At 59.0% G+C, this 27,631-nt stretch overlaps 2 protein-coding genes across 4 annotated transcripts in view; both read right to left on the reverse strand.

Moving 5' to 3' along the window:
• Window positions 1-8,301: 8,301 nt before the first annotated feature.
• LOC138806568 (2'-5'-oligoadenylate synthase 1-like) lies at window positions 8,302-14,184 on the reverse strand. The gene is made up of 6 exons (XM_069991990.1): window positions 13,919-14,184; window positions 13,342-13,630; window positions 11,493-11,677; window positions 10,448-10,680; window positions 9,388-9,538; window positions 8,302-8,492 (listed from the first exon to the last, which is right to left on the reverse strand). Exons 1-6 carry the CDS (start codon window positions 14,093-14,095, stop codon window positions 8,418-8,420), a joined length of 1,110 nt encoding a protein of 369 aa, XP_069848091.1. The 5' UTR covers window positions 14,096-14,184; the 3' UTR covers window positions 8,302-8,417.
• Window positions 14,185-17,490: 3,306 nt separating this feature from the next.
• LOC138806569 (rabphilin-3A) overlaps window positions 17,491-27,631 on the reverse strand; it is a 67,419-nt gene continuing 57,278 nt past the window's right edge. For all 3 annotated transcript variants that reach the window (XM_069991992.1, XM_069991993.1, XM_069991991.1), the window contains 6 exons: window positions 25,752-25,878; window positions 24,841-24,897; window positions 24,279-24,433; window positions 21,926-22,007; window positions 19,940-20,036; window positions 17,491-19,598 (listed from right to left, as the gene is read on the reverse strand). In XM_069991992.1, the coding sequence (XP_069848093.1) occupies window positions 19,468-19,598; window positions 19,940-20,036; window positions 21,926-22,007; window positions 24,279-24,433; window positions 24,841-24,897; window positions 25,752-25,878 (649 nt within the window). In that variant the 3' untranslated portion in view covers window positions 17,491-19,467. The remainder of the gene's footprint in view (window positions 19,599-19,939; window positions 20,037-21,925; window positions 22,008-24,278; window positions 24,434-24,840; window positions 24,898-25,751; window positions 25,879-27,631) is intronic.

Genomic DNA, 27,631 nt, shown 5'->3' on the forward strand with positions numbered 1-27,631 from the left:
GGCCCGCGCGTCCGGCGCGACCTGCGGGAGGGGGGAGAGGCCTTCAGGGGGCGCGCGGGCCCTGCGCGGCGGGCGGGGGTCGGCCCGGGGCGCGGGTTCCCGAGCCCGGCGGCCCGCAGCCCCCCCCCCCAGCCCCGGCTCGCCGTCCCCCCCCCCGATCCCGGCCCGCGCCCGCCGGGCCCGCGCGGCCCTGCGCCCCTCGGGGGTCGCCGCCCGGCCCGGCCGCCCCCACCCCGCCCTCGGCCCCGCGGGGCGCCGCCGGGGACCCCGCGCCGCGCTCACCGCCTGGCTCGGGCGCGGCCCTTCCCGGCTCGGTCTCCGCCCCGCAGCTCCGGGTCCCCGCGGAGATCGGGGGTCGGGGGGACCCGGGAGAGAAGAAGCGGGGGAGCCCTCGGTCTCCCAAGGCCCCGGCGGCGCGACTCAGCGGCCGGCGGACCGACAGACCGACCGACGGCGGACGGACGCGGGAGCCGCGGGCGGCGACGCGGCGCCGGGATCCCGGCGGGGGCGGGGCGGGGGCGGAGGAAGGGGCGGAGACCGCGCCGGGCGCCCCGAGCCCCCGCCGGGCCCGCCCGCCGCCCCGCGCCGGGCTCCGGGGCTCCGGGGGCGCGGGGGCCGCGGGATCGGGGCCCGGCCCGGACCCCACCCATCGCCGCGCGGCCCGGGCGCTGTCCGCCCCGAAGGAGCTCAGCGCACGCTGCGGGGCGTCCGGAGCGGCTGGGGGCTGGGCCGGCCCGCGACCCTGCGGGGGGGGGGGGGGCGAAGCCGCGGGACGGCGGGGGAGGGGGAGGGGGAGGGAGGAGGGGGGGAGGGGGAGGGAGGAGGGGGGAGGGGGAGGGAGGAGGGGGGAGGGGGAGGGAGGAGGGGGGGAGGGGGAGGGAGGAGGGGGGGAGGGGGAGGGAGGAGGGGGAGGGGGAGGGAGGAGGGGGAGGGGGAGGGAGCGCCCCGTGGCCTCGCGGAACCCCGGCAGTGCCCTGCCCTGTCCCCGGGCTCTGCCACGCCGGCCCCTTCACCCCCCACGCCGGCCCCTTCACCCCCCCACGCCGGCCCCCCTTCACCCCCCACGCCGGCCCCTTCACCCCCCACGCCGGCCCCCTTCACCCCCCCACGCCGGCCCCCTTCACCCCCCCACGCCGGCCCCTTCACCCCCCACGCCGGGCCCCTTCACCCCCCCACGCCGGCCCCTTCACCCCCCACGCCGGCCCCCTTCACCCCCCACGCCGGGCCCCTTCACCCCCCACGCCGGCCCCCTTCACCCCCCACGCCGGCCCCTTCACCCCGGGCCCCTCGGATGAGGGGGTCAGAGAGGCCCCCACGTCCAGGGAGGGACGGGCGCTGCTGCCTGAAAACAACAGGTGTTCAATCGCCAGGTCAGCGGCGGGCGGAGGGGAGTGGGGGGCAGCGGGTCCCCCTTCTCCACCAGCTGAGGACACACACACCTCTCACACACACCACACTCACCATATACACACACCACACTCACCATATACACACACACCACACACACCATATACACACACCACACACACCATATACACACACCACACACACACCCCTCACACACACACCACACACACACCCCTCACACACACACACCACACACACACACACCACACACATACCACACACATATACACCACACATCACACACACACACCACACACACACCACACACACACACACACATACACACCACACACACACACACACTCACCCCTCACACACACACACCACACACACCACGCACGCACACACCCCTCACACACACTCACCCTGGCGGCCTGCAGCCTGCAGCCTGCGTGTGTTTAGATTGGGGAAGATGAAAGGTGCACTGTCCGTCTGGACACACACCGGGGTCACTCTCGCAGGGCCTGTCCAGCTCGGCCCACACGCCCCTGGACACCCCCGAGGAGCTGGGGTGACCTGGCTCCAGGCGTCTCTCCAGCAACCCCCCACGTCCTCCTCGGTCCTCCAGGCCAGCTAGATGGGCTGTCCCAGCTCGGGCTGCAGACAGGAGGGAGAGGCCAGGCTGGGCAGGGCCGGGCTGGGGCAGGGCCGGGACAGCCTGGAGACTCACACAGGGGCGCCCAGCGGTGCGATTGTAGCCAGGCTCCCCAATGCTTTTCTGGGGGACACAGAGGTGCCACCCTCCTTACCAACGACCAGAAGTGCTCAGAGGAACCCAGGGCTCTGGACTTCCTGCCTAGGCTGTCACAGCCCGACCACGGTCACCTCTACCAGGAAGCCTTCCAGGATCTGTCCCGTGTCTGTGTTCCTTGATGTGATTTATCCACGTGGTGCCAGCCACTCCGAGGGCCAGACACAGGGTCCAAGGAGGGGTCAGAGGTGGATCAGAGGTTGGGCCCGGGGCGATTTTTGGGACCCCACTAGCACAGGCAAGGGGCAGGAAGGAGAGGAAGTCCACCCGACGTGGCCATGTGGCCGGAAAGAGTCCTGGCTGTGGCTCTGGGTGACGTTCACCTCCCCGCCAGACTCCCTGGGGAGTATTAAAACTGTCCCATGCACAGGCTGTGCCCCCAGAAACGGATGTCGTAGGCCTGGTCTGGATTTCTTTCTTCTTTTTTCTTCTCTTCCCTCGATTTGAGGAATTGAAACCGAGAGAGCGCTGAGTGGGCGGCGGCACTCAGCCCTCAGGGCCTGTGTGGGGGCCATGCACTGGTTCATTCAGTCTGAACCCGTTTATGGAAGCTGGGTATAGGGTGGTTGCACACACCTGTAATCCCAGCTCCCCCTTGAGGGGGAGGAAGAACTCCTGAGTTCCAACTCAACCTGGGCTGCATCAGGCATTATCCCCATTTGACAGCCGAGAAACCGAGGCCAGGGAGGCCCAGGCCTGGAAGCCCAGCTCTGGCTGACCAGGACGGGATGGGACAGCCCCATCTCTTCCTGCTGGGGGTCCCACTCCTTCCTGGGCCTCGCTCGCCTCCTCTGTCACCGGCTACTTTGCCCTTCATCAACCTGCAGCCTAGAAGCACTGGACCTCCTGCCTCAGCTGGGGACACAGGGGAAGGAATCCAGAGAAAGAAGGGGCTGAGGGCTGGAGGAAGCATGGGGTGGGGTGGCAAGGAGGAGGGAGGAGCCGGTGTGGCCCCAGGACCCTGAGCCTTTCTTTCTCCTCTAGAAATCACAGCTTGGGGTTGGGGCGGGAAATGAAATGGGTGTGGGTGCAGAGCGCCCCCTGGTGACTCATTCTGGTAACTTGTTATTCTGGAGCATTTTATGGGTCATCACTTATTATTATTATTATTGTTATTATTATATTTTTTGGTCTGTTGTGGGGCTTAAACTCTGGGCCTGGGCACTGTCCCTCAGCTCTTCAGCTCAAGGCCAGCGCTCTACCACTTGAGCCACAGTACAACTTCCGGTTTTCTGGTGGTTCATTGGAGAAAAGAGTCTCAGGGACTTTCCTGCCCAGGCTGGCTTTGAACCGGGATCCTCAGATCTCAATCTCCTGAGTAGCTAGGATTACAGGCGTGAGTCACTGGCACCTGGCTTCAACTTCCTTTCTCTTATGGTAAAAATGCATCATATAAGAGTCACTGACTTGATTCTCTGTGAGCTTACAGCTCAGCAGTGTTGAGCCCTTGGGCTCCCTTCCCGGACCCTGGCCACGCAGCTGACACCCGCTGGCCCTCTGCTGTCCAGGGACAAGTTGAGTTTTGTAGGCAGGACACACCAGGAGATCCCCCAGCATGGGGGGGGTGGAGGGAGAGCCGGGGTGAGCGGGATCAGAGGCTGAGACCCGGGGAGAGGCCCAGGACTCACCTGAATGGGACCTTCCCGGGCTCTGTGTGTTTGCCGCTTGTTTGAGTCTCTACACTGCGTCCGAGCACAGTTGCTCAGATGGCAAACCAGGCAACAGAGGCCCTTGTCCAAGGTCACTCAGGCCACGCTAGTGAGTGACCATGGACTTGCAGGCTTACACAAGGCTCGTTGATTGCCTTGCCGTCCTGGAGGTCAGACAGAAGTCCTGGAATCAAGATGTGGGCTGGGCTGGCTCCTCCCCGGGGCTCTGAGTGCGAATCCACCCCTCCGTGGTCCCCCTGCTGCCCTCTTTGGCTCCTGCTCCCGCCACCATCTTCCAGGGCCAGGGCTGCCCAGGGCCTCTCTGTCCCCACTGCCCATCCCCTGTCCTGCCGCCCTCCTGGGGACCTGCAGTGAGGGCATTGAGACACCAGGCCATCTGGTGACCTCGCTTCCTAGACACCACGTTCAGTCTCACCTGCTCTACCCTGGGAGGCCACGTGAGCCTCGCTGTGGGATTTCCATGTGGATGGGAGAATGCCTCAGCCGCCACCTCCTCCTCCTCCTCCTCCTCCTCCTCTCGGTCCTCCTCCTCCCCCTCCTCCTCCTCCCAGTCCTCCTCCTCCTCCTCCCCCTCCTCCTCTTCCCCCTCCTCCTCCTCCTCCTCCCAGTCCTCCTCCTCCTCCCTCCTCCCTCTCTTCTCTTACCCCCACCCCCACCCTGCTGAGGGTGGAACCCAGGACTTGGTGTATGTTAGTACCACTGAGTCACGTCCTCAACTCTTCAGATGATCCATTTTCTCTGAATTTGTTAGCACAGTCCCCCCCCTCTTTCTCTTCCCCTCCTTTCCCCCCGGCTCTGTTTTGCCAGTCCTGGGGCTTGAACTCTGGGCCTGGGTGCTGTCCCTCAGCTCTTCAGCTCAAGGCTGGTGCTCTACCACTTGAGCCACAGCACCACGTCTAATTTTCTGGTGGTTTATTGGAGATAAGAGTCTCACAGACTTTCCTGCCTGGGCTGACTTTGAACTGCGATCCTCAGATCTCAGCCTCCTGAGTAGATTTTGTGTCCAGGGCCTTGTGCATGCTGAGCATGCAGTCTGCCCCAAGCCTCGTCCACAGCTCCATCTCTCTCTCCCGTTGGAGTGGCATCAACTGAGAATTTGTTTTCTTTCTTTCTTTCTTTCTTTCTTTCTTTCTTTCTTTCTTTCTCTTTTCTACTTTGTCTCGAGACAAGGTCTCCTTGTGTAGCCTGGGCTGGCCTCAAACTGAAGACCCTCCTTCATGTGGAGACTACAGGAGTGTGCCACCACACTGGCTGAGCTGTGGGTTTGAGAGGCGACATTCTCATATCCGTTCTGCAGCCCTGCTCAGCCTGTCCGCTAAGGGCTTCATCCACCGGTAATGCTGGACTGCCGCAGAATGAGGACGCTTCCCATCATCTTGTTATTCTTTCAGTAGTTATACAATTCTTCTGTTAAAAAGTAATTTTTCAGGCTGGACGTGGTGGGTCACATCCTTAATTTTTAGCTGATTAAAGAGGCAGAACTGGGGAGGATTCTTGTTTAAGGCCAGCTGGACAAAAAGTGAGACCTCCCCCTTAGTAACAACAACAATAAACCAAGCATGGTGGTGCACACTATAATCCCAGCTATGCAGGAGGCATGGTAGGAGGATCACAGTCCAAGGCTGATCCTGGCCAAAAGATGAAACTACCACAAAAATAACAGAAGCTGGGGGTGGGGGGCAGTGGCTCAAGTGAAAGAGTGCCACCTTGAAAGTACCAAGTTCTGAGTTCAAGGTCTAGTACTGCTGCTAATAATAATAATAATAGTGAGGAAAAGAAGAACAAGAAGTAGTAATAGTAGAAGAAGAGAAAGAGGAGGAGGAATAGGAAGAGGAGGAGGAAGATGATTGGTGGCTCATACCTATAGTCCTAGCTTCTCACGATCACAGTTCAAAGCCACATCAGGAAAGAAAGTCCGTGAGACTCTTATCTCCAATTAACCACCAGAAAACCGCAAGTGGCCCTGTGGCTAAAAGCTGAAGACTGTTGGCCTTGAGCAAAAGAGCAGAGGGCTAGCACCCAGGCCTGGAGTTCAAGCCCCACAACTGACAAAAATAAACACGCAAACAAATAAAGAAAAACTTCATGGGCTGGGAAGGTGTCTCGGTGGTAGAGCGCTTGCCTTGCATGCATGAAGCCCTGGGTTCGAGTTCTCAGCACCACATACACAGAAAAACCCAGAAGTGGCTGTGGCTCAAGGGGTAGAGCGCTAGCCTTGAGCTGAAGAGCTGAGGGGCCGCGCCAGGCCCTGGTCGGCCGTCATGCTCAGCCTACACTTGGGACGGCAGAGGGGAGCACACCGTGCCTGCGCATCCGCCCCGTCCCCTCTGTGCCAGGTCGGGGCCCAGCAGTGGAGGGCGGTGATGTTGGCGATACAGGAGGGTGGGGGGAAGGAGACAGGCGGCTGTGATCTAGAAGGTTCTCAGCACAAACTCAGGGGGTGGGGAGAGAGGCTCTTGGAGCGTGTTGGGTGGGGGCTAGCGCTGCCCGCCCGGAGCTGATGGCTGGCTGGATCATGGTGGTCTCTCAGGGCACAGGGTAAATGACAGCTCTGCAGCTTCCGTGTCTGCACCGGCTGCAGACACACAGACGGAGAACTCTGTTTTTTTTTGGTGCCAGTCTTAGGGCTTGAACTCAGGGCCTTGTTGCTTTTGTGCTCAAGGCTGGTGCTCTACAACTTGAGCCACCACTCCACATTTGACTTAAAAATTTATTTTTGGCGGTGGCTAACTGGAGAGAAAAGTCTCCCGCACTTGCCTGGCCTGGAAGCCACTGGGGGGGGGGGGATGTTTATCTCCAGCAGGGGCTTCACCTGGGGCCAGGTTTGCTCTGCGAGGTATTCATTACCCCTGGTGGCTGTACACGTGGAGCAAGGGGCCCAGCGCAGAATCGCCCTGCAACAGCGCCGCCTGCTGCCAAGTGCCGAGAGGAGCAAGGCCGGGGCGTTCCCCGCGGCCCTGCTGCCCGGCGGCCCTGCTGCCCCGGCGGCCCCGCTCCCCCCCTCCCCCCCGCGGCCCCGTGAAAAGCAGGGCGTGGGGACGAGGGCTCGGGGCCTTCCCCGGCCCTAGGTCCTGGCAGCCCGGGCACCCCTGCTACCCCAGGCCCAGGCTCCGGCCCGCGGCCATCCGGGCCTGGGGTCTGGACAAAGCGTCCTGTGGCGTCCACGCCGCCCGCGGGGAGCGCGGCCACGGAGCTCAAGTCGGGACGGCGCCCCAGCCGGGGTTCGAGGCCCAGGACTGGCCAAAACCGAAATGAATGAAATTAGAAAAGCGCGGCGCGCCTGGGCCCGAGCTGCATGCGGCTGCGCGTTCCGCAGGCCCCAACCCAGGCCGAGCCCGAGCGGCCCCGGAGCCCCGCAGCTGCCCAAGTATAGGGGGCACCGAGCTGAGGTGAGCATCCCCCCCTACCCCCGGTCCCCGCTCCAGCCCGCCTCAGCTCTGCCCTGCACCTGGGACCTCCACCGCCTCCAGCAGGATGTCAGGGATCCTGGCCAGGCCCTGGCCGACCAGCTGCAGGCCGTGCTCCTGGGGCCTCAGGTGGTTCTGGATGAACCCCTCCAGCTCCCCCCCCCCCCCCCGGGCCAGCTCTCACACCTGGGACCCCCAGCTCCCCATGGCTCCTGCGGGCAGCAACTGTAGCGCAGCAGAGCTGGGACTACACACGGTCACTCAGGGCCCGGCCCTGCCCTCCGTGGTATGCCCAGCAGGGCCAGCGCGGGAAACTGAAACCGGGGCTGCAGCCTCCAGGAGCAGCTCTCCTGACCTCTTGTGCCTCTGTTTCCCCGCGTGTGAATGAGGAGGAGTTTAGAGGAACAGGGCCGTCCCTCCCCTTCCCAAGGCCCAAGCAGCTCAGCCCCAGGGAGGGTGGCGAAGAGAGAGACTGGAGAGGGATGGGGCTTGGCCACTCAGCAGGGCAGAGGTCACAGCCAGCGCTCCCTCCTCCCTATGATGAGCCCAGGCCCCACAGGACTTGGGGTGAACTCTCCCCTCCCGCTGCCCCCCGACTCCACAGGGCGCAAAACAGGTCAGAAGGAAACAGACAGGAAACTTCTGTATCCCAAGTTGAGAAATGAAAGTCACAGAAGGCTGGAGGCTGGCCAGCTCTGCTCAGACGACCTAGAAGTCAGTGATTATAAAGCAGCATTTCTGTAGGAGTGGCTGGCGGTGGCGTGGAAGGGCCTGCCAGGGCGGGGATGGTTAATCTGTTTGTCAATGCAGGTCAAGTTCCAGGTCTTGATCTCAAAGTTCAGTATTTTAAAAGAAAAAGAACAATCCTCACAACCCTGAGATACAGGGACCCCCATTTCTAATGAATAGTCAAAGTGTGTCAGCCGGGTGTGGTGGCTCACACCTGGAATCCCAACTCAGGAGGTTAAGATCTGAGGCTCCAGGTTCAAAGCCAGCTAGGGCAGAAAAGTCTTGATGAGTCATACGCATGTGTGTGTACACACACACACAGAGTCAAGAAACAATATGCTATCTGCTGCTGTTTTTATTTGCTGTTACTGGTCCTTGGATGACACCGGAAGCTGTGGCAGAGGCCCGTCTCCCTGGTGGCCACGGGGCAGGGCCCTGGGCAGCTGGCTGAAATCACAGGAGGGTGCAGGCCCAGGCATCATCCTTCCCCTCCTGTGCGAGTATGCGACGGGCCACGGCGCTCTCCCTCTGTAATGAGGAACAGAGTCAGCGCAGGAAGCCCCTCCCCCCAGCTGGGAGCTGGGCGCCCCAGGGCCCTGAGGGGGTGGATGCGAGCCCCAGCTTTAGGAAGGGGGCAGCTGCCCTCAGCCCCTCCGGGGTGATCTGTGCAGGGACTTCCCCAATGTCTCCCCCACACACCTGTTTGCTTCCCCATAGGCCACACGGGGGTGCCTCACCCTGCACCCCTGCACGCTCTTGGGCCTTTCCTGAGCTGAGCGACCTGGCCCAGGTCATCCCCATTTGTCACACAGTAAGTGGGGACAGGACAGGACGCTATGGCCCTGGAGTGTGCTGACCTCGAGCCTCTGCCCCTCCACTCCTTAGCCAAGGGTCTCGGAAAGATGCTTCTCCTCTCTGGCTCTGTCTTCCTGACAGCAAACTCAGGGCTGGTCATGAGAGGATATTTTTGTGTGTGCACTAGCACTGGGATTTGAACTCAGGACCCTTGCAATCTTGATTGACTTTTCTACTCAAGGCTGGTGCTTTAGCATTTGAGCCATATCTCCACTCCTGGCTTTTTGGATTTTTGCTGGTTCGTTGGAGATAACTGGCACGTGGACTTTCCTGCCCCGGTTGGCTTTGAACCTTCATGATCAGATCTCAGCCTCCTGAGTAGCTGGGATTACAGGCGTGAGCCACCACACCCAGCGGTGACAATACAGAGTGGCCCTAATATTGCCCCCCTTAGTAGATGAGAGATGGACAGAGAGGTGAGGTGCTAGGAACTCTCAGACTGGGGCCCAAAGGCAGCGTGAAGTCAGGGTGACCCTTCCCAGCAGTCATTCCCTTGGCATCTGAGCCCGTGTGCAGGGGGGCAGGGCACGGACAGCAGGGAGGACTTGCGGGGGGGGGGGTGTCTCACCGGTACATCCCAGGAGTCCACCCAGGTCCCATCGAATGTCTTCACGCACGGGAAGTCCAGCCAGCATCTCGCCTTTCTTGCCAACCGACGCCAGCCCTCTGCTCCTCCACCCACGTTTCCCGTGGGGTCAGCTGGGTCCAGAATCACAGGCCTGCAGAGCGAGGAGGAGAGGGCCAGCCAGGCACTGGGTGCTGCCCAAGGTGTTGGGTGTTGCGGGGGGCATGGCCAGGGGTGTGGCCAGATGGGGGCATGGCCGGAGGCAGGGCTAGGCCCGGGTGTGGCCAGGGCGAGGCTAAGTGGGTGTGGCTGGAGGCGTGGCCAGAGCGAGGCTAGGTGGGGGCGTGGATGGGCGTGGTGTGATGGAGCTGGGGCGGGGCTCCCTGGGGTGCGTCCCCAGGCCTGACACCTTGCCCACGGCCTGGCAGGCAGGTCTGGGTACTAAAAGCCTCCATCTCCCTTTATTAGAGACGACCCTTGACCCGCGGTGACCATGCAGAGGCCGGTGCCTGGGACTTGAACTCAGGGCCTCCAGCTTTTGCTTAGGTTTTTCAATCAAGACTGGTGCCCTGCCACTTGAGCCACCTGTCTGCTTCCGGCTTTTTGTTGTTTAATTCGAGATCAGAGTGGCTCGGCTTTGTCTGTCCAGGCTGGCTTCTAACTGTGATCCCCAGATCTCAGCCTCCTGAGTAGCGAGGATGTCAGGCGTGAGCCACCAGCACAGGTGGTCATGTTGCCTTGTATTTGCCTTCGTTAGTCTTACCAGAAACTTCGATTGCCTAGGGACAATTTATTATGATTAATGATTCTTATTGTTGTTATTAATGATGGCTGTAGACACTGGGTTATTCTGCTGCAGTTCTAGCTGTCTTACTAGTTTCCTGTTGGGGTTTGGACCGTCTTTAGGAGCTGGAGACAAGCGATGGTTCCCACCCAGTGTGTGCAGGAGGGCACATCTGCAACTCCATTTGCATAAGGCCCCAGCAGCTCCCAGGGGCTTCCCTGGGGGGGGGTGCAAGGGGTGGGTGGGGCTCGGTCTGGGGGTTAGGAGGGTGCCAGCTACCTCTGTTTGCTGAGCTGCCCGGCCACGTAGCTAGAAATGAAGGGATCTTGCAAATCGTAGTACACATCCCAGCAGATGCAGAGATGCTCATGGTCCAGGACCAGTTCTAAGACGGTCTGGAACCCCTGGGCCGTGTTGAATTTGGTGCTGCTACTACCACATTCCCACGCGTGGACGGTCAGCAGCTCCAGGGCGTACTGTGGCGGCAGCGGCTTCCCCAGCTCCTCCTTACACTGCGGAGACCAAGAGCAGCCAGGAAAAAATACAGAGATGCTTAGCTTTTACTAAGTCCATTTCTTTCATAAGCAGGATGCAGCCTACTGTCACACACACACACACACACACACACACACACACACACACACACACACACACACACACACACACACACACACACACAGGGAATGTTCTGCTCCAGGGAAGGGGAGCTTGAGACCAAAGGGAATTAGAAGCCATTTGGCCAGTTAGACATTCCCCAGGTAAAAATGAGACTTGTCATTAACAACCCAACATTAGACATGGCCGAAGAGAAACTTAGTTAACTGAAAGGGATATCTGAGGAAATATTGGAAGAAGGCGTGGGAAGATTCTCTCTCCCTCCCCTCTTTATTTTTCCCTCTTACATCATCTTTCCCCGACCTTCCCTCTCCCCCTTCCTTCCTCTTCTTTCTCTTCTCTTCTATATACTTGTTTTTTCTTTTCTGTGTCATTCGTAGGGCTTGAACTTGGGGCCTGGGCACCCTCTCTTAGCTTTTTTACCCCAAGGCTGGTGCTCTACCACTTGAGCCACAGCTCCACTTTCTGGCTTTTTTGGCAATCGATTGGAGATGAACATCTCACAGACTCCTCACTGTGACCCTCAGGTCTCCGCCTCCTGAGTAGCTAGGATTACAGCTGTGGGCCACCGGCCCCTCTCCTTCTGTGTACTTGTGCTTGCCTTCCCTTCTCCCTCCTCCTCTTTCCTCCCTCCACCTCCTCTTCCTCCTCCTCTGCCTCCTGGTACAGGCAGGCTCATGGGGGGGGTCAACGGGGGGGGGGGACTTACCAGCTGGTACCAGTACTTGACGAGGCGGATGAGGCTCTTCACCTTGGTTGGGCGCTGCTTCAGGAAGTTCCTCTGCAGCTCCGTGAAGCAGGTGGAGAACTCGCCCTCTCTATGCCGGGCGGTGCACTCCTTGATGAGTCTGATGTAGATTTCGGGGTGGGGTTTGTAGTCATTGGTGACATGACCTGTTAGGACGAGATTCCTGACTTTAAGAGGGAGGATGGGCAGACTCTCAGACCAGGGGGCCCGGTGGGAAGAAAATCATATTTCATTATCTGATCATTATCTGTCATCTTGTGGCGGGTCATGTTTTGGGCAGCGACAGTGGCTCTGGAAGACAACAGAGTGGGAAGACGCCCGATCGCCATGACTCCCGTGACTGTGGCCGCGTAGACTGTAGCAACAGGAGCTCATCAGAATGACAGCACCGCTGGCTTAGGTATTTTCTGGACTATATATGTAAACAGTTTCCAATAGTAGAAGTTGAACCAGAGCTCAGTGCAGCTAGGCAAACTCCACTGCTCGGGCCAGGGCCCAGCCCTTCTTTTCTTGTCTGAAGACAAAGTCTTGCTAATTTTGCCTAGGCTAGTCTTGAACTTGTGATCTTCCTGTCTCTGTCTTCCCAAGTAGCAGGTAGTATTACATGGTATGCTGGGTTTTGCTTCACTTGTGTGTGTGTGTGTGTATATGTGTGTGTGTGTGAGAGAGAGAGAGAGAAAGAGACAGAGACAGAGAGACAGAAACAGAGACAGAGAGAGAGAACAGAGAGAGAGGCTGGGAGGGGAGAGAGGGAGTCAAGGGGCTTGAACTCTCTTAGCTTTTTTATTCAAAAGCTGGCACTCTACCACTTGAGCCACAGTTCCACGTCTAGCTTTTTGGTGGCTAATTGGATATAAGACTCTCATAGACTTTCCTGCACTGTCTGACTTTGAACCTCCATCCGTAGATTTCAGACTCCTGAGTAGCTAAGATTGCAGGCCTGAGCTACCAGCACCTGGCTCCTTATTTTTGGTGACCATGAAACTCCTGCACCCATAAGACCACCCAGCGTAAAATATCTTTTGGGAAGGTGTGTTTTTACAAAATCAAAAGCAAAGATAAAGCTCAGCTGACTGTGCCTTGATTTAAAAAACACGGGCATTGTGGGACTGGCTGACTGGAGCTTTTCCACACCAACTGGGCTGTGTGATGTCCACTTGGAATTTAAGTGGTTTTTTTTTTTCTTTTGGTTTTATTTGATCGCACTTGATCAAAACTACGTGGAACAAATCCATGAATGAGAGTCAACACCCACCGGCCGGGCGGGGTTTAACAGTAGCAGTTTTCTCTGAGACCAGAAGGTGGCGCTGTTTCCCTCAAAATTAACTATCACCTGAATTCCTTGCTTGTGGGTCCGCTTGGTTCTGGGGTGCCTTCAGGTACAATTGGGGAACTAAGGTGTTTCATGATGTACTGTTAGCCAGGTGTGCTGGCTCACACCTGTCATTGTAGCTACTCAGGAGGCTGAGATCTGAGGACTGCAGTTCAAAGCCAGCCCAGGCAGGAAAGTCCATGAAATTCTTATCTCCAATAAACCATCAGAAAACTGGAAGTGGCACTGTGGCTCAAGTGGTAGAGTGGTAGCCTTGAGCAAAAGAAGCTCAGGGACAGTGCCCAGGCCTTGAGTTCAAGCCCCAGGACTGGTAGAAAGAAAGAAAGAAAGAAAGAAAGAAAGAAAGAAAGAAAGAAAGAAAGAAAGAAAGAAAGAAAGAAAGAAGAAATGTCTCTGGCTCTAGACTGTACCAATTTGCCACCTACTGCCCCTCCCGAATCTGCGGAGGGAGGCCAGCCTGTAGGGTTGGCTGCTTACCCAGGGTGTCGAAGGCCGGCAGGACGTCAAACTCTATCTGCTCCTGAAGCCTAGAGGAGCTCAGCACGAAGCTGAGCGCTCGGGGGTTGGCCCAGGAGTGACTCTGGAACTCAAACTCCACACCCAGCCATTTCTCCCTTTGACATGCTATCAGCTGTGTCCTGATCTCGGCGATGAATTCTCCCCGGCGTGTCAGCTGATCCTCAAAACTGGTGAGACTGGTGAGGAAGACGACCAGGTCGGCGTCAGAGCGGCCCCTGAGGGAGGTGCCTTTGCCCGAGGACCCGCCCTGCAGGAAGAAGACACCGCAGCGAGGTGATGCCTAAGTAAAGCGCTCGGAGACTAAGTAAAGCGCTCGGAGAGATCACTAACATTCTCACGCACTAGCCACTGTTCAGAAGCTGCCACGAAACATTTCCTCCATGGTGCTGGGCACAGGGGCTCAAGCCTGTGAATGTGTCTGAGAGACACACCCATGCTTCATGCTTGCTGGGCAAGCGCTCTACCACGAAGCCACCTTCCCAGCCCTTCCTGGGAATTCTTGTCCCCCACCCCAGTCAGGTGGAAGCGAGCTTACCTTCACCACCTTGGACACCCGCACGGGGGAGGTGGTGTTCTGGAAACATCTTTCCTTCAGGAAATCGCAGATAATGTTGACAGCTTCTTTGATCTCCTTTCGGAATGTTGTGTTTGGCAGGAGATGGTTCTCGATGAATCTGTCTAGGTCCCTGGCGGAGGTGTTTCGGAGGTCCATTTCAATTCTCGGCTGGGCTGTGAGAGCGGTTGGCAGCGCTGTTCTGGGCACCTGTTTGCTGCTTCTCTTCTTCTAGCTGCTGGGGCTGGGCGGGGTCGGGCTCTGGGTTTCGTTTCCTGGGGAGGGTGGAGCAAAGGACCCAGCTTCCTGATTATTATACTGCCTCTGGGGCTGGCTCAGTCACCCCAAATTCCCTCCTGCCTCAAGCCACCAGCCCCACCTTTGTGTGGACTGTCACCCCCAGATGGTGCTTTTCAAGAGAAATCACACTTTTGAGTTTCCTCATATTGTACATTGAGTAGAATGACTGCATTTCGGTGGGCCAGGGGCTGCAGAGCAAGTGTACACTTTCAGGACCTGACTGCTGGGATTTTAACCTCTGTGTACAAGTACTTAATAAAAATAAACTTTGGTAATCTCTTGTGAATTTTTTAAATTAGAAATTGCATCACATGGCGGGCACCGGTGGCTCACGCCTGTCATCCTAACTACTCAGGAGGCTGAGATCTGAGGATCACCGTTCAAAGCCAGCCTGGTCAGGAAACTCCATGAGACTCTGATCTCCAATAAACCACTAGTAAGCCGGAAGTGGTGCTGTGGTTCATGCGGTAGAGCGCTTGCCTTGGGCTGAAGAGCATAGGGACAGCGCCCAGGCCCAGAGTTCAAGCCCCACGACCGACAAAAAAAAAAAGAATCGCTGAGAGAGATTACAAGGCCCAGAGTTCAAGTCCCAGAACTGGCAGAACTGGCACACACTTACGTAACTGTGAGGAAAATGGAGAAGAAAGGACACACCGGACTCAACCTGGACAGGCAAGGCTGTTTACTGAGACACCACGAGGGGCGGCAACGCTCTGGCGGGAACAGAGGTTGTGCAAAAGAGTAAGGCCAGGGTTAGGCCTGTATCAGGCCAAACAAGGCAGCAGGTCTTTTCAGGAAGTGGGGGCCTCGTGGTTAAACCTGGCTGGGGGGGGGGTGTGAGAGGGTGAGAATGGTCCTTCAGTAACTGTAACTCAACAAGAAACATTAAAAACGAGAGAAATGCAGGCAAACATCATCCGTCGCTAGAGAGCCAGGTAAGGTGGTACCTGCCTGTAATCCCAGCCCTCTGGAGGCTGGAGGCGGGAGGATGGCAAGTGCAAGGCTGGAGGCAGACCCGGTCTCACAAATCATAAATCACCGCAGAAGAGCCAGACCAGGAACCTCTGCAAGACCCAGGAAACAACTGGAGAAAATCTGGTTCTTTCCAGGTTGTGACCCCATGTCCTTCAAGAAAGGGAAACAGGAAACTATACTAACTATACGGGCGGCTGGTCCTTGTTTGCTTGGGTCAGGGGCCCGTCGGGTCCCGAGCATTTCCTCTGAACCCCACCCCTCCACACCCCAGGCAGCACCAGCCCTGGCAGGGCCTGGCCCATTCTACCTCTAAACATTCCCTCTCAGCACATCGGGCCGGGGCCCAGCAGGCCTGACCGCCCTGGGGAGGGTGAACTCCCTGAGTTTCAGAGGCCACGTGCCTACTCAGATCCATGGGGCGTGCACCGGGCACACGGGGCCCTGCCAGGCCCCTCCCTTCTCCCTGGCCTTGGCGGGCAGAAGACCAGACCCCCAAATGCTGCTCCTTGGAATGCGCGTGGCCAGCCGGGGTGGGATGCGGCCAGCCGCCGCCCTCCCTGCTGAGCCGGGACCTCACGGGTCTTTCTGCCCTGTCACCCCCTCTCCCACTTTCTGTCCCAGTGTCCCAGAGACGTTTCCTAGAGCACCCGAATGACACTCCTCAGAAAGCTCTGGGAAGCACTTACTGCTGTTCCGTTTTCAGGAGGAGGAAACCGAGTTTGCAAGAGGCTGCGAAGCTGGGGGGGGGGTGCAGTTCAACTCCCTAATTAACACGGGTGCCCAGCTGCCTTGAGCAGAGGCCTGTGAGCCGGGAACAGGCAGGACCCCCTCATGCCAGCCCCGCGGCTCTGGGCACTCCTGACAGGACCGCCACAGCAGCTGCCCAGCTCCACCCACTGCTCCAAACAGCTGATCCCAGATCTACAGCATGACCCCGGGTGACCTCCAGATGACCTTGTGTTTCCACCAAGGCCAAAGGGGGAGGCTTTCCCCAGTGGCCTAGCCACCAAGCTTAGCCTGTGATTGGTCAAACATCCATGCAAATAAAGGACATAATTGGTCAAAACACAGTCTTTCATGTAAGTAAGGGACAGCTATGATGGTAGCAAGACCCTTCATTTACAGGAGGGACGGTGCCATGATTGGTGCAAACACAGTCCTTCATTTGCATGATGGACATGATTGGTCAGACACAGTCTTTTATTTGAATAAAGGACAGCTGTGGTCAAACATAGTCCTTCATTTGTATAGTCGGCTATGATTGGTGCAGACACCCTGGCCACACCCCCTTTCTATGTAAGCAGGTTGTTTAGCTCACTTTTGGAGTGTGCTGAGAGACTTCCTGCTGTGCTTCTCTGGTGTCACACCAGATCCAGTGATGTTTTCTCTAGGACTTTGCTGAGTGTTCAGAGCCACAAGTCCCTGGCTCCTAAAGCCGGGAGCGATGGGCCCCTGGCTGGCAGGGTTTGGCGCTGTGAGCCTCTGGGTGTGCCAGTCCAGCCTGGAGGCCTCGGGCACCCGAGGGCCAGGACTGCCAGCCCTAGAAGGGTGCCATGGCCACGGGCCTGTGTGTCCTGTGCAGGGAGAGCACGAGGGCCTCTCAGCTGGTGGGTGACAGGATTAAAGCAATCAGGAGGCTGGTGTGACTTGGGGACAGGGTCTTTCTTGGCACACTACGTTGCCTCTAGCAGAATGTTTTATTTCAATGGCGACAAAGCACAGGATTAGCCGGCACTCATGGAAACTTCCCTCCGCCACTCTGAGCCGGCCAGGCCTCCAGCCCACGCTAGGAAGGACGTCAACTCCCTTCAGAATGGAATCTAGGTTTCTTTAACGGTGTGCGGAGGATCCGGGGCCGCTCATGGGCACTGTAGAAAGAAGCTGTAGGGACCAGTCATGTCTGCCGGCCTCGCAGGGAGAGCGGCACGTGTTTGGACAGGCATCTGCAGCCCGGGCTGGCCGCACCACCTAGTGGTACAGGAAAATGGATCCTCCTGAGGGGAGTTTTCAGTCATTGTAGAGGAGATAGTTCAGACAGACACCTGGCCCCGAGGGTTTAACCACATTTGTGGGCAGAACTTGGCGGTTTGGAAATCCAGGTGATGCTCAAAGGCCTCCTACAGGAGAGCGGGGTCCTGGTCCGAGGTGGGCGTCTCCCACACTACCCCAGCCCACCTGCCCAGGCCTGAGACGCACCCAGCCACCCTGCTTCCTCCTCAGGAGCCTCCGTCCTGGCCCAGGCAGAGCTAATGGAAGCCAGACAGGAAAAGAGACAGACCCCGCAGGTTTCCTACTTTATTTTTGGCTACATCGTCACTGGTGGCGGTCCTTTGCGCATGCACACAGGAAAGGGAGTAGATTCGCCCTGGGAGGGGGTGGACAGAGGACCAGCTGGGCGTGTCCGGAGATCAGGAGTGCCGTGAGCTTGCTGCATGCTGATGCCAGCGCCAGGCCCGGTGACACCGCAGCATGCTTTCTCTGAAGGGGAACCCTGGGCTGAGTGGAGCTGCAGGGACCCAAGCCCAAGGTCAGGATCAAGGTCAGGAGGGAAGACGGTGACCACCTGGAGGCAGGCGGAGAGCTTGGTACTTAGAAAGAGCCCTCCCGTAACGTGTACGGGAACTGCGGGTGAGGGGCTTTGGAAGATGGGGGTTTGGGACGCGGGTTAGAGAGCTGGTCTGCTGGCCCCCGTGGGGAGAGCACGAGGGGGCGGGGTGACCCTCAAAGGTGGAGGAACCAGGCTTTTCTCACGGGGCAGCCACGATTGCCTGAAGCCAGCCTCCCATGAAGAATGGCCGCCTGGATCGGGGATGAGCAAAAGCCCTGGGCAGCGCCTGTCCTTGAGTTCTCGTGTCTAATGATTCGATGGGACGGTGGGAAAGAGACGGAGGCTGTGGTTCTGCGTGAGCGACGGGAGAGAGTTGAGGAAACAGAGTGGAAGAGCTTTGTGCGCTGAACCCAGAGCAGGGAGCGGAGAGCTGGCGTCCTCTCTCTGGCCTGCGCCAGGCCTCCCGCACTCTCCTGGAAGGCCGGGCTGGCGCCGCTCCTCTATGGGGCTCCAGGGGTGCCGCCATGGTCCCGGGCTGCGCCCACAGACGTGCCAGCAGCGTAAGTGGGTGCCCTGGGGGGTGGGGGCCCCGAGGGACTCAGGGCTCATTACCCTGAGTTTCTCCCAGTTTGCTGGCTGAGGCGGCTGGAGGCCGGGGTTGATCTTCTTGCTTGTTTGCTATGTTGCCCCCTTAGAAATGAGAAAGGAGGAGGCCAATGGTGTGGCAGGGACTACAGGTAAGAGGAGAGAGGGGAGAGGCTGGGCGGGAGGAGCTCACTCCGGGGAGGGGACAGGAGAGGGGGGCAGAGGAGACAGGAGATGATGGAAGCCGGCGTTGGTGGCTCACGCCTGTCATCCCAGCTACTCAGGAGGCTGAGAGCTGGGGATCACGGTTCAAAGCCAGCCTGGGCAGGAAGGCCCATGAGACTCTTGTCTCCAATAAAAACCACTAGAAAAGTGGAAGTGGCGCTGTGGCTCAAGCAGTAGAGCGCTCACCTTGAGCTGAAGAGCTGAGGGACAGCGCCCAGGCCCAGAGTTCAAGCTCCACGACCAACAAACCACAACAAACCCAAACAAAAAAACAACAACAAAAAAAGAAGATGATGGAGCAGATTGAGAATGTCTGGTGCTCTGGGGGGGGGGGGGGGAGGGGGAAGGTACCTGGAAATGGAGGCAGCCCTCCTGGCCACTGGGGGTGTGATTCGGAGGGACGCATGTTCCATCTCTGCCCTCTGTCCCCACTGCCCCCCCCCCCCAGGATACAGGGAACAGACTGTGTGTGTGTGTGTGTGTGTGTGTGTGTGTGTGTGTGTGTGTGAGAGAGAGAGAGAGAGAGAGAGAGAGAGAGAGAGAGAGAGTCAAGGCCAGGAGGGTCTAAAAACAGTCCCAAATGGTGAAGAACCTGTCATTTACCACCCGGGAAGCCCGGTGCTGCGAACCACCTCTTTGTAAACATCTCCCCCTCCGGATCCCTTCTGCCTCACCCCGGGGGACCAGAGAGGGGCAGCGCTCAGAGCCCCAGCATCGGGAGCGGAGGTCTTTGGCAACGGTGTCCAAGGTGAGGGAGGCCTCAAAAGCAGGCTGGGGAGGGGGGGTTCAGCCAGGGACAAGGGGGGGGGGCACAGAAAAGAGACCAGAGTGCAGTGGCGCTGGGCTGGCTGGGTGGGTGGAGGTGGGGCGGGGCGGGGACAGCGGGGGGCGCGACGTGCTAGTCGCTGGACACGTGGTTCTCGTTCTGTAGCTGGTGCCAGCGCTCGATCTTCTTGTCCTTGTTTTTCAGACACTCGTACCAGTGTTTCAAGCGCTCGCCCTTGGCTGAGATCCCCAGCTGGCAGCCTCCTGGGGGAGGCGGGAGAGAGGAGCAGGTGGTTAGCTCAGAGGGACACAAGGACACTTGTTCTAGTCGGCGGGAAAATGGCCACCCAGCAGCAGGGCTGGGGGGTCCCTGGTCCTCCGGGGGCTGTGGTGACTGCTGCTCACGGTGCCCACCATGCCCCGCCCCTGCCCTCCCCTCCCCTCCTGCGTCACAGCCTCAGAAGACTTTCTAGAAACCCTCGCCCTGCACCCACCCGTCCGGAAGTCCTCGTGGACTTCCAAGTGCTGTCCCTGTCTGTCACCCCTGCTGGGCCCAGCTGGGCGTGGGGACGGGGAGCAGACCCCACCATCTGCAGGCCACTCACCGATGTAATCGTTGGACTTGCCGATGTCGTAGTCCCAGACCGAGATGTCCAGTGACTTCTTGGCCAGGTCGCTGTGTTTGATGTCATAGAAAAACTCCTGGGTGCAGTGCCGGGGGGGGGGGGTAATGAGCGGGAGGTCAGTGGCTGGGGCTGGGCAGCGGTGGGCATGGGATTCCTTCCCCGCCGAGCCCAGACCCCTGCTCCATAGCAGGGGACCCCGTTACAGATTCAGGTCACTGCAGGTCTCCCGGGCCTGCCTGCCCCCGCCCCCCCCCCCCCAGCTCCTCAAGGACCCTGGAACTCTGCCCCTCCCTCCTGATAACGGCTTCAGAAACGGGGTACATTGAATACTTCATCTGATTTTTAAATAAAAAAAACCATTGTTCTTATATACGTGATGTACAAAGGAACAATCTGATCTTTAAGAAAGTAATGTTGCTGGGCGCCAGTGGCTCACGCCTGTAATCCTAGCTACTCAGGAGGCTGAGATCTGAGGATCGTGGTTCAAAACCAGCCCAAGCAGGAAAGACCGTGAGACTCCTGTCTCCAATAAACTACTAGGAAACCGGAAGTGGCGCTGTGGCTCAAGTGGTAGAGCGCTTGCCTTGAGTTGAAGAGCTGAGGGACAGCACTAAGGCCCAGAGTTCAAGCCCCATGACCCACAAGAAAAAAAAAAAAGAAGAAGAAAGTAATTGTTGGGCTTAATTATAAAACTCACTCGTGTTCATTGTTAAAACAAATAAAAATAAAGAGGCCAAAAAGTATCCACCCATAACGCAGCTCCTCGAGGCCAGGGTGTACCTGTGTGTGGCCACGCTTTTTGCCAGTCCTGGGGCTTGAACTCAGGGCTTGGGTGCTGTCCTTGAGCTTCTTTTGCTTAAGACTAGCGCTCTACCACTTGAGCCCCAGCACCACTTCTGACTTTTTCTGTGTATGTGGTACTGGGGAATCAAACCTAGTGCTTCATGCATGCTAGGTGAGCACTCTACCACTGAGCCACATCCCCAGCCCAGTGGGTGGATACTTTATAAAACAAAATACCACTGAATGCACCACATGGCGGCTTCGCTCTTCCCTTTATAACACTGGTAGAAATCAGCCAAGCGTGCAGGCTTCTGCTCCCTCACTGGCTGCATGCGGGGCTGGACCCTCACAGCTCAGGGTTCAGGTTGTTTTCAGTTTCCCACTGCCACAATGCTACCCCCAAACAGCACCCCAGCAGCTCAATCATACGTCCACCTGTCCACAGTGATTTATTTTAGATCCTTTCCAAGCTCGGGGTTTCTGAGCTGGAAGTAGTTTAAGATGGAGTGGGTGGTGGGTTGTTTGTGCGCCACAAGGAAGTGGAGCATCGGCTGGGTACCGCGAGGCATGCCTGTAATCTCATCTCTTCAGGAGGTGGAGGTAGGAGGATGGGAGTCAGAGGGTGGTGCCGGCAAAACACGCAAAAGGGCTTAAATATATACACGCATGCGCATGTGTGCGCATGTATGAACGTGTGTATGTAACACACAGACACGGGCAACATTGTTCTTTCCTTCAGGAGAAAAGCGGGCGTTGCAGGCCGGGGGGGAGGCGGCTTTTGCTTGCTTCTTTGAGACAGGCTCTCTGTGTAGCCCAAGCTGGCCGGGAACTTGGGCCTGCCGATCTCAGCCTCCCGCGTGCCGAGATCACAGTCACGCTCAGCTAGAGGGGGTTTGATGGGTACCTTTGGGTACCTTATGAAGCTGCAAATATGTAACTCTCATCTACTCCCCCAATAAGTGGAGCTGTGTAGGCTGTGCAGGTTTTGGGGTGTTTGGGCAAACCTTCCGGGCATGCGCACCCATGCCCCATGCGCCCCACGCTGAGCACCAACGTGGTAAAGTTTCTTATTTATGACTCATTGAGTTTCAGGAGAGAGTAGAGCCAATGGCGGGGACCATTACCCAACATCTCGCCCCTGGCAATCTTCCCGGAGCCCGACAGAGCGCGGAGCAGCCTCACCTCATTAAATTCGGGGTTCAGGGTTTTCTTCTTGATCTGAGTCTTGTGCTTGGCTTTCTTCCCCATGTCGGGTTTCAGCCACCTGGAAGGGGACAGGAGGGCGGCCGGGGGGTGAAGCAGGAGGAGAGAGCCCAGCACCCCACACGCCGAGCCGCAGGGCTGTGGAGCGCAAGCCCACCGCAAGGAAATGGCCACAGCATGGACCTGGTGCCAGAGCGGCCACTTCATACCCAGAAACGAGGGCCCAGAGGGACGGAGGCCCAGCGACGGAGGGCCGTGTCCCAGGCCCACAGCTCGGAGCCACGCCCAGCAGCCGTCTGTGCTCTGAGTGCCCCTTCCTCTGCTCCTTAGTCTCCTTCCTTGCCCAGGGCTTGCACATACAGACTCCTTTATCTAGAAGGCTCTTCCCCAGTGTGGGCACGATACCTGGTACATGTCAGGTACTGAGTTAAGTGTTTTCAGGGTGAAAACACCCTGAGACAAGGGTGGACAAAGGCAAATGCTCACTTTTGGAATGTCCACATAACACTCCTATTTGCCAATAGGGTGTCTCTGTTAGGAAGTGTTTTGCAGTAAAGTAAACAAAATGCACTTAAGCTACTCAGGGTTGGGGTGTTTAGATTCTGACTTGGGCTGCCACTGGCTGAACAGTTTTGAATGTGCCTCAGTTTCCTGATCTGTAAGAGGGCAAGCTTTTTTTATTTACAGAACTGATTTTGAAGGTGTATGTGTGTGTGTGTGTGTGTGTGTGTGTGTGTGTGTGTGTTACTGGGCTTGAGCCAAGGGCCTTGTACATGCAAGGCAAGCTCTCTACCACTGAGACACATCCCCAGTTTTTGCCTTTTTTTGTTTTTTTAAAGAAGAGCTGAAGGAGCCAAATACCTGCTGGGACAGGGACTAACAGGGGCGTGGCTTCTGCTGGGCTGGATGGATGGGGCGTGGCCTCTGCTGGGCTGGGTGGGTAGGGGGCGTGGCCTCGGCTGGGATGGATGGGGGCGTGGCCTCTGCTGGGATGGGTGGGTAGGAGGCGTGGCCTCTGCTGGGCTGGGTGGGTAGGGGGCGTGGCATCTGCTGGGATGGCTGGATGGAGGCGTGGCCTCTGCTGGGCTGGGTGGGTAGGGGGCGTGGCCTCTGCTGGGCTGGGTGGGTAGGGGGCGTGGCATCTGCTGGGATGGCTGGATGGAGGCGTGGCCTCTGCTGGGCTGGGTGGGTAGGGGGCGTGGCCTCTGCTGGGATGGATGGAGGCGTGGCCTCTGCTGGGCTGGGTGGGTAGGGGGCGTGGCCTCTGCTGGGATGGATGGATGGGGGCGTGGCCTCTGCTGGGCTGGGTGGGTAGGGGGCGTGGCCTCTGCTGGGATGGATGGATGGAGGCGTGGCCTCTGCTGGGCTGGGTGGGTAGGGGGCGTGGCCTCTGCTGGGATGGATGGAGGTGTGGCCTCTGCTGGGCTGGGTGGGTAGGGGGCGTGGGCTCTGCTGGGATGGATGGAGGCGTGGCCTCTGCTGGGCTGGGTGGGTAGGGGGCGTGGCCTCTGCTGGGATGGATGGATGGGGGCGTGGCCTCTGCTGGGCTGGGTGGATGGACGCGTGGCCTCTGCTGGGATGGGTGGATGGGGGCATGGCCTCTGCTGGGCTGGGTGGGTAGGGGGCGTGGCCTCTGCTGGGCTGGGTGGGTAGGGGGCGTAGCCTCTGCTGGATGGATGGGGGCGTGGCCTCTGCTGGGATGGGTGGATGGGGGCGTGGCCTCTGCTGGGATGGGTGGGTAGGAGGCGTGGCCTCTGCTGGGATGGGTGGGTAGGAGGCATGGCCTCTGCTGGGATGGGTGGATGGGGGCGTGGCCTCTTCTGGGCTGGGTGGGTAGGGGGCGTGGCCTCTGCTGGGCTGGGTGGGTAGGAGGCGTGGCCTCTGCTGGGATGGGTGGATGGGGGCGTGGCCTCTTCTGGGCTGGGTGGGTAGGGGGCGTGGCCTCTTTACTGAGATGGATGGATGGAGTATGGCCTCTTTTCTCTCCAGGACTGAGATTTGCTGTTAATGCAGCTCTCTAAGGCCAGGGTCTGAGTGGTTACAGGATGAGCCCGGACAAAGCCAGATTGCTCCCTGGTGCTGGGGTTCTGAGATGCTGGCGGGGGCACACAGCCGACTCCCTGGGGTATACATAGTATATCATGCCAACCGCTCCCGTCCAGAGCTCTGCATGTGTCATGTGACACACGGGCCTGATGCCCAAGGTGTCACCCCGCTTCACTGTGCTGCCCTGGGCAGGCTCCTTCCCTCCCTGGCCTCTGTGTGCGAGGACTTGGGGGTCAGCCCCCTGGTCCTCCAGTTCATGGAGCCTGGGCCCCAGCTGCGGACTCACAGCTTGACGAACGGGTCTGAGTAGCCGTTGGCGTCCATGGCGGCCAGGTGCACGCAGCGCACGATGCCCACGATGAGGCCGCCCTGCTGCGTGCTGTACATCAGAGACACCAGGATCTTCCCGCGCTCCTCCACATCCCCCAGGCGCTCCACCTGCTGCGGGGAGGGGAACAGGGTGTGTGGACCCGGGGCAGGGATGCGACCAGCGCAGGATCAGCACCATGGACAGCAGCCACCTGGCGGGCCTCTGCATTGACCAGAGGGTGAGAGAACGCTCCAGCCAGCCCCAGGTCCGGCGGCCCAGACCCTCTGCTTTCAGACAGGCGTGGGTGGAGCTTTGCCCTGGCTCTGATCTGTGGCTTTCCCTGGCAGATGGCCCCGAGGTGTAGAGCAAGCTGGAAGCACCCAGCTGGAAGAGCCCGAGCCTGCCGGGGGCCATGGAGGGAGGAGGGGCCGCTGCTGCGGTGCGGCAGGTGGGCAGCTGTGGGGGAGGGGGTCTCGGACGAGGGGAGGGAGGCCAGCGCCCTCCGGAGCAGCTCGGGCCTCCTCCCCTCGGTGCTTACCTCCTCCTCATAGAGGGCCATGCCGCGGGCTGAGCCGGTGGTCCCTGCTCGCTTCATCTTGAGGAAGGAGACAGAAAGATAGTCAAGGTTGGCATGGAATGAACCGGAACCAGCCATGCCCTGTGGGACAGAAGCCCCTACCCATCTGACCCCCTTCATGTCCTGGCTGGCACGATGGATAGACCCAGGAGCCACTGATCCGGGCAGACCCCAGACCATTGTCCTGCCCACCTACGGCCCCAGGGCGGCCCTCGATGGCTGCGCGCTGCGACTCTCCTTCCTGTGTCTCTCCCTTTACTGAGCGACAGAGGCAGGACCCCGCCCTTCACCCCGAGGCTGCCCTGGGGGATGCTGGCCCCCGGTCAGTGCTCAGAGACCGCGGCCTCGGCCCCCGGGGGGCCACCCCAGCCATGCGGGCACCCCACGTTCCTCCCCGAGATAAGGCATCTCAGGGAGCCCTCTGCAAAGCGACGTTGGAAAAGCTCTGCTGGTGACATGCTCCTGAAAACTGGAATTAGTCTTTGTTCTTTCTCAGGGGTCGATGCCACGTCCTGGCCCGCAAGCCATGGGGGGGGGTGTCCCCACAATCGCTGCCACTCACGCTCTGTCCTGGTGATTCTCACACAGCCACCCCTTACACACGTGCACACAGTCATGCACACACGCACACTCCTAGGGGTTCAGTCCTTGGCCCAGGCCTGGAGTGAGAAGAACATGCCAATGGGACTTTAGGCCCAGATGTGTTCAGAAAAGTGATGGGCCGAGGGGAGCAGCCCTGGTGCTTAGGAGCCACGCCCCGTCCCCTGGGACATGGCCACCGCCGTGTTCAGTTGCCCCTCAGAGCTGCCCCGGTGCCGACCTGGGGGAGGGCAGCAGCTCCCGCCCCGTGGGACCTCGAGGGGGACACTCACAGGGATCACCCGCTCCAGGCAGATGTTGAAATTCTTTCTCTGGTTGGGCTTCAGTTTCTTGAGTGAGAATCGGGTCTCCCCGATGAACTCATTGTGGCCAAACTTGTCCTCATCACACACCGAGATCCTGAGGTAGGCGGGAAGGAAAGTAGCAAACACTGAGCTCCTACTGTGTGTGGAGAGCTCCCACTGTGTGCTGGAGTCCCGCTGTGAGCCACAGCTCCTGTGTGCCCGGAGCTCCCACTGTGTGCCAGAGCACCCACTGTGTGCCAGAGCACCCACTCTGTGCCAGGAGCACCCACTGTGTGCCAGGAGCTCCCACTGTGTGCCAGAGCACCCACTGTGTGCCAGGAGCTCCCACTGTGTGCCAGAGCACCCACTGTGTGCCAGAGCTCCCACTGTGTGCCAGAGCACCCACTGTGTGCCAGGAGCTCCCACTGTGTGCCAGGAGTTCCCACTGTGTGCCAGGAGCTCCCACTGTGTGCCAGAGCACCCACCGTGTGCCAGAGCACCCACCGTGTGCCAGAGCACCCACCGTGTGCCAGGAGCTCCCACCGTGTGCCAGAGCACCCACTGTGTGCCAGGAGCTCCCACTGTGTGCCAGAGCACCCACTGTGTGCCAGGAGCTCCCACTGTGTGCCAGGAGCTCCCACTGTGTGCCAGAGCACCCACTGTGTGCCAGGAGCTCCCACTGTGTGCCAGAGCACCCACTGTGTGCCAGGAGCTCCCACTGTTTGCCAGGAGCTCCCACTGTGTGCCAGGAGCTCCCACTGTTTGCCTGGAGCTCCCACTGTGTGCCAGGAGTTCCCACTGTGTGCCAGGAGCACCCACTGTGTGCCAGAGCACCCACTGTGTGCCAGGAGCTCCCACTGTGTGCCAGAGCACCCACTGTGTGCCAGGAGTTCCCACTGTGTGCCAGGAGCTCCCACTGTGTGCCAGGAGTTCCCACTGTGTGCCAGAGCACCCACTGTGTGCCAGAGCACCCACTGTGTGCCAAGAGCTCCCACTGTGTGCCAGAGCACCCACTGTGTGCCAGGAGCTCCCACTGTGTGCCAGGAGCTCCCACTGTGTGCCAGGAGTTCCCACTGTGTGCCAGAGCACCCACTGTGTGCCAGGAGCTCCCACTGTGTGCCAGGAGCTCCCACTGTGTGCCAGGAGTTCCCACTGTGTGCCAGAGCACCCACTGTGTGCCAGGAGCTCCCACTGTGTGCCAGGAGCTCCCACTGTGTGCCAGGAGTTCCCACTGTGTGCCAGAGCACCCACTGTGTGCCAGGAGCACCCACTGTGTGCCAGGAGCTCCCACTGTGTGCCAGGAGCTCCCACTGTGTGCTGGGATCTTGCACAGCACTGGAAGAATGTGGTGTGTGTAGGAATGAGGCACTGCCATCCTGTCAGACTGCAGCCCTGCTGCTGCTCTTTCTCTTAATGGCTTCCCAGTAACCACTCCCTAGGTCCCTGGCTGCCCGGGGTCACAGCCTGCACGTGACCTTCACATTAATGGAACTAAGCAGTATATATCTTTAATGTTTTCTAACCTTATTTTGAAACAGGGTCTCAGATCCAAATCCCCCTGCCCTGCCTTCTGAGTGCTGGGATTACAGGCGTGCCTCTTTTATGTGTGGCTTCTTTTACTGCACATTCTTTCTGCAAGACAGCCACATGCGGCTGGCGTCTGCACTAAGGGATGCAACTAACCACGAATGGAAACTATTTGAAATAAACATCGCACTGCGCCAAACACGTATGGCCTTTCCTCATCAAAATCCCCTCAACAGTGTTAGCCTGGCTCTTCACACGCCAGTTATACTGCAGCAGGGGAAAAGTATATGGAGACACGGGCAGACTCCATGCAAACAGTGCGCAGATTTACAGAGGGACTT

The sequence above is a fragment of the Dipodomys merriami genome, unplaced genomic scaffold, assembly GCF_024711535.1.
Source record: "Dipodomys merriami isolate MVZ:Mamm:240054 unplaced genomic scaffold, mDipMer1.0.p SCAF_400, whole genome shotgun sequence".
Lineage (NCBI taxonomy): Eukaryota > Metazoa > Chordata > Mammalia > Rodentia > Heteromyidae > Dipodomys > Dipodomys merriami.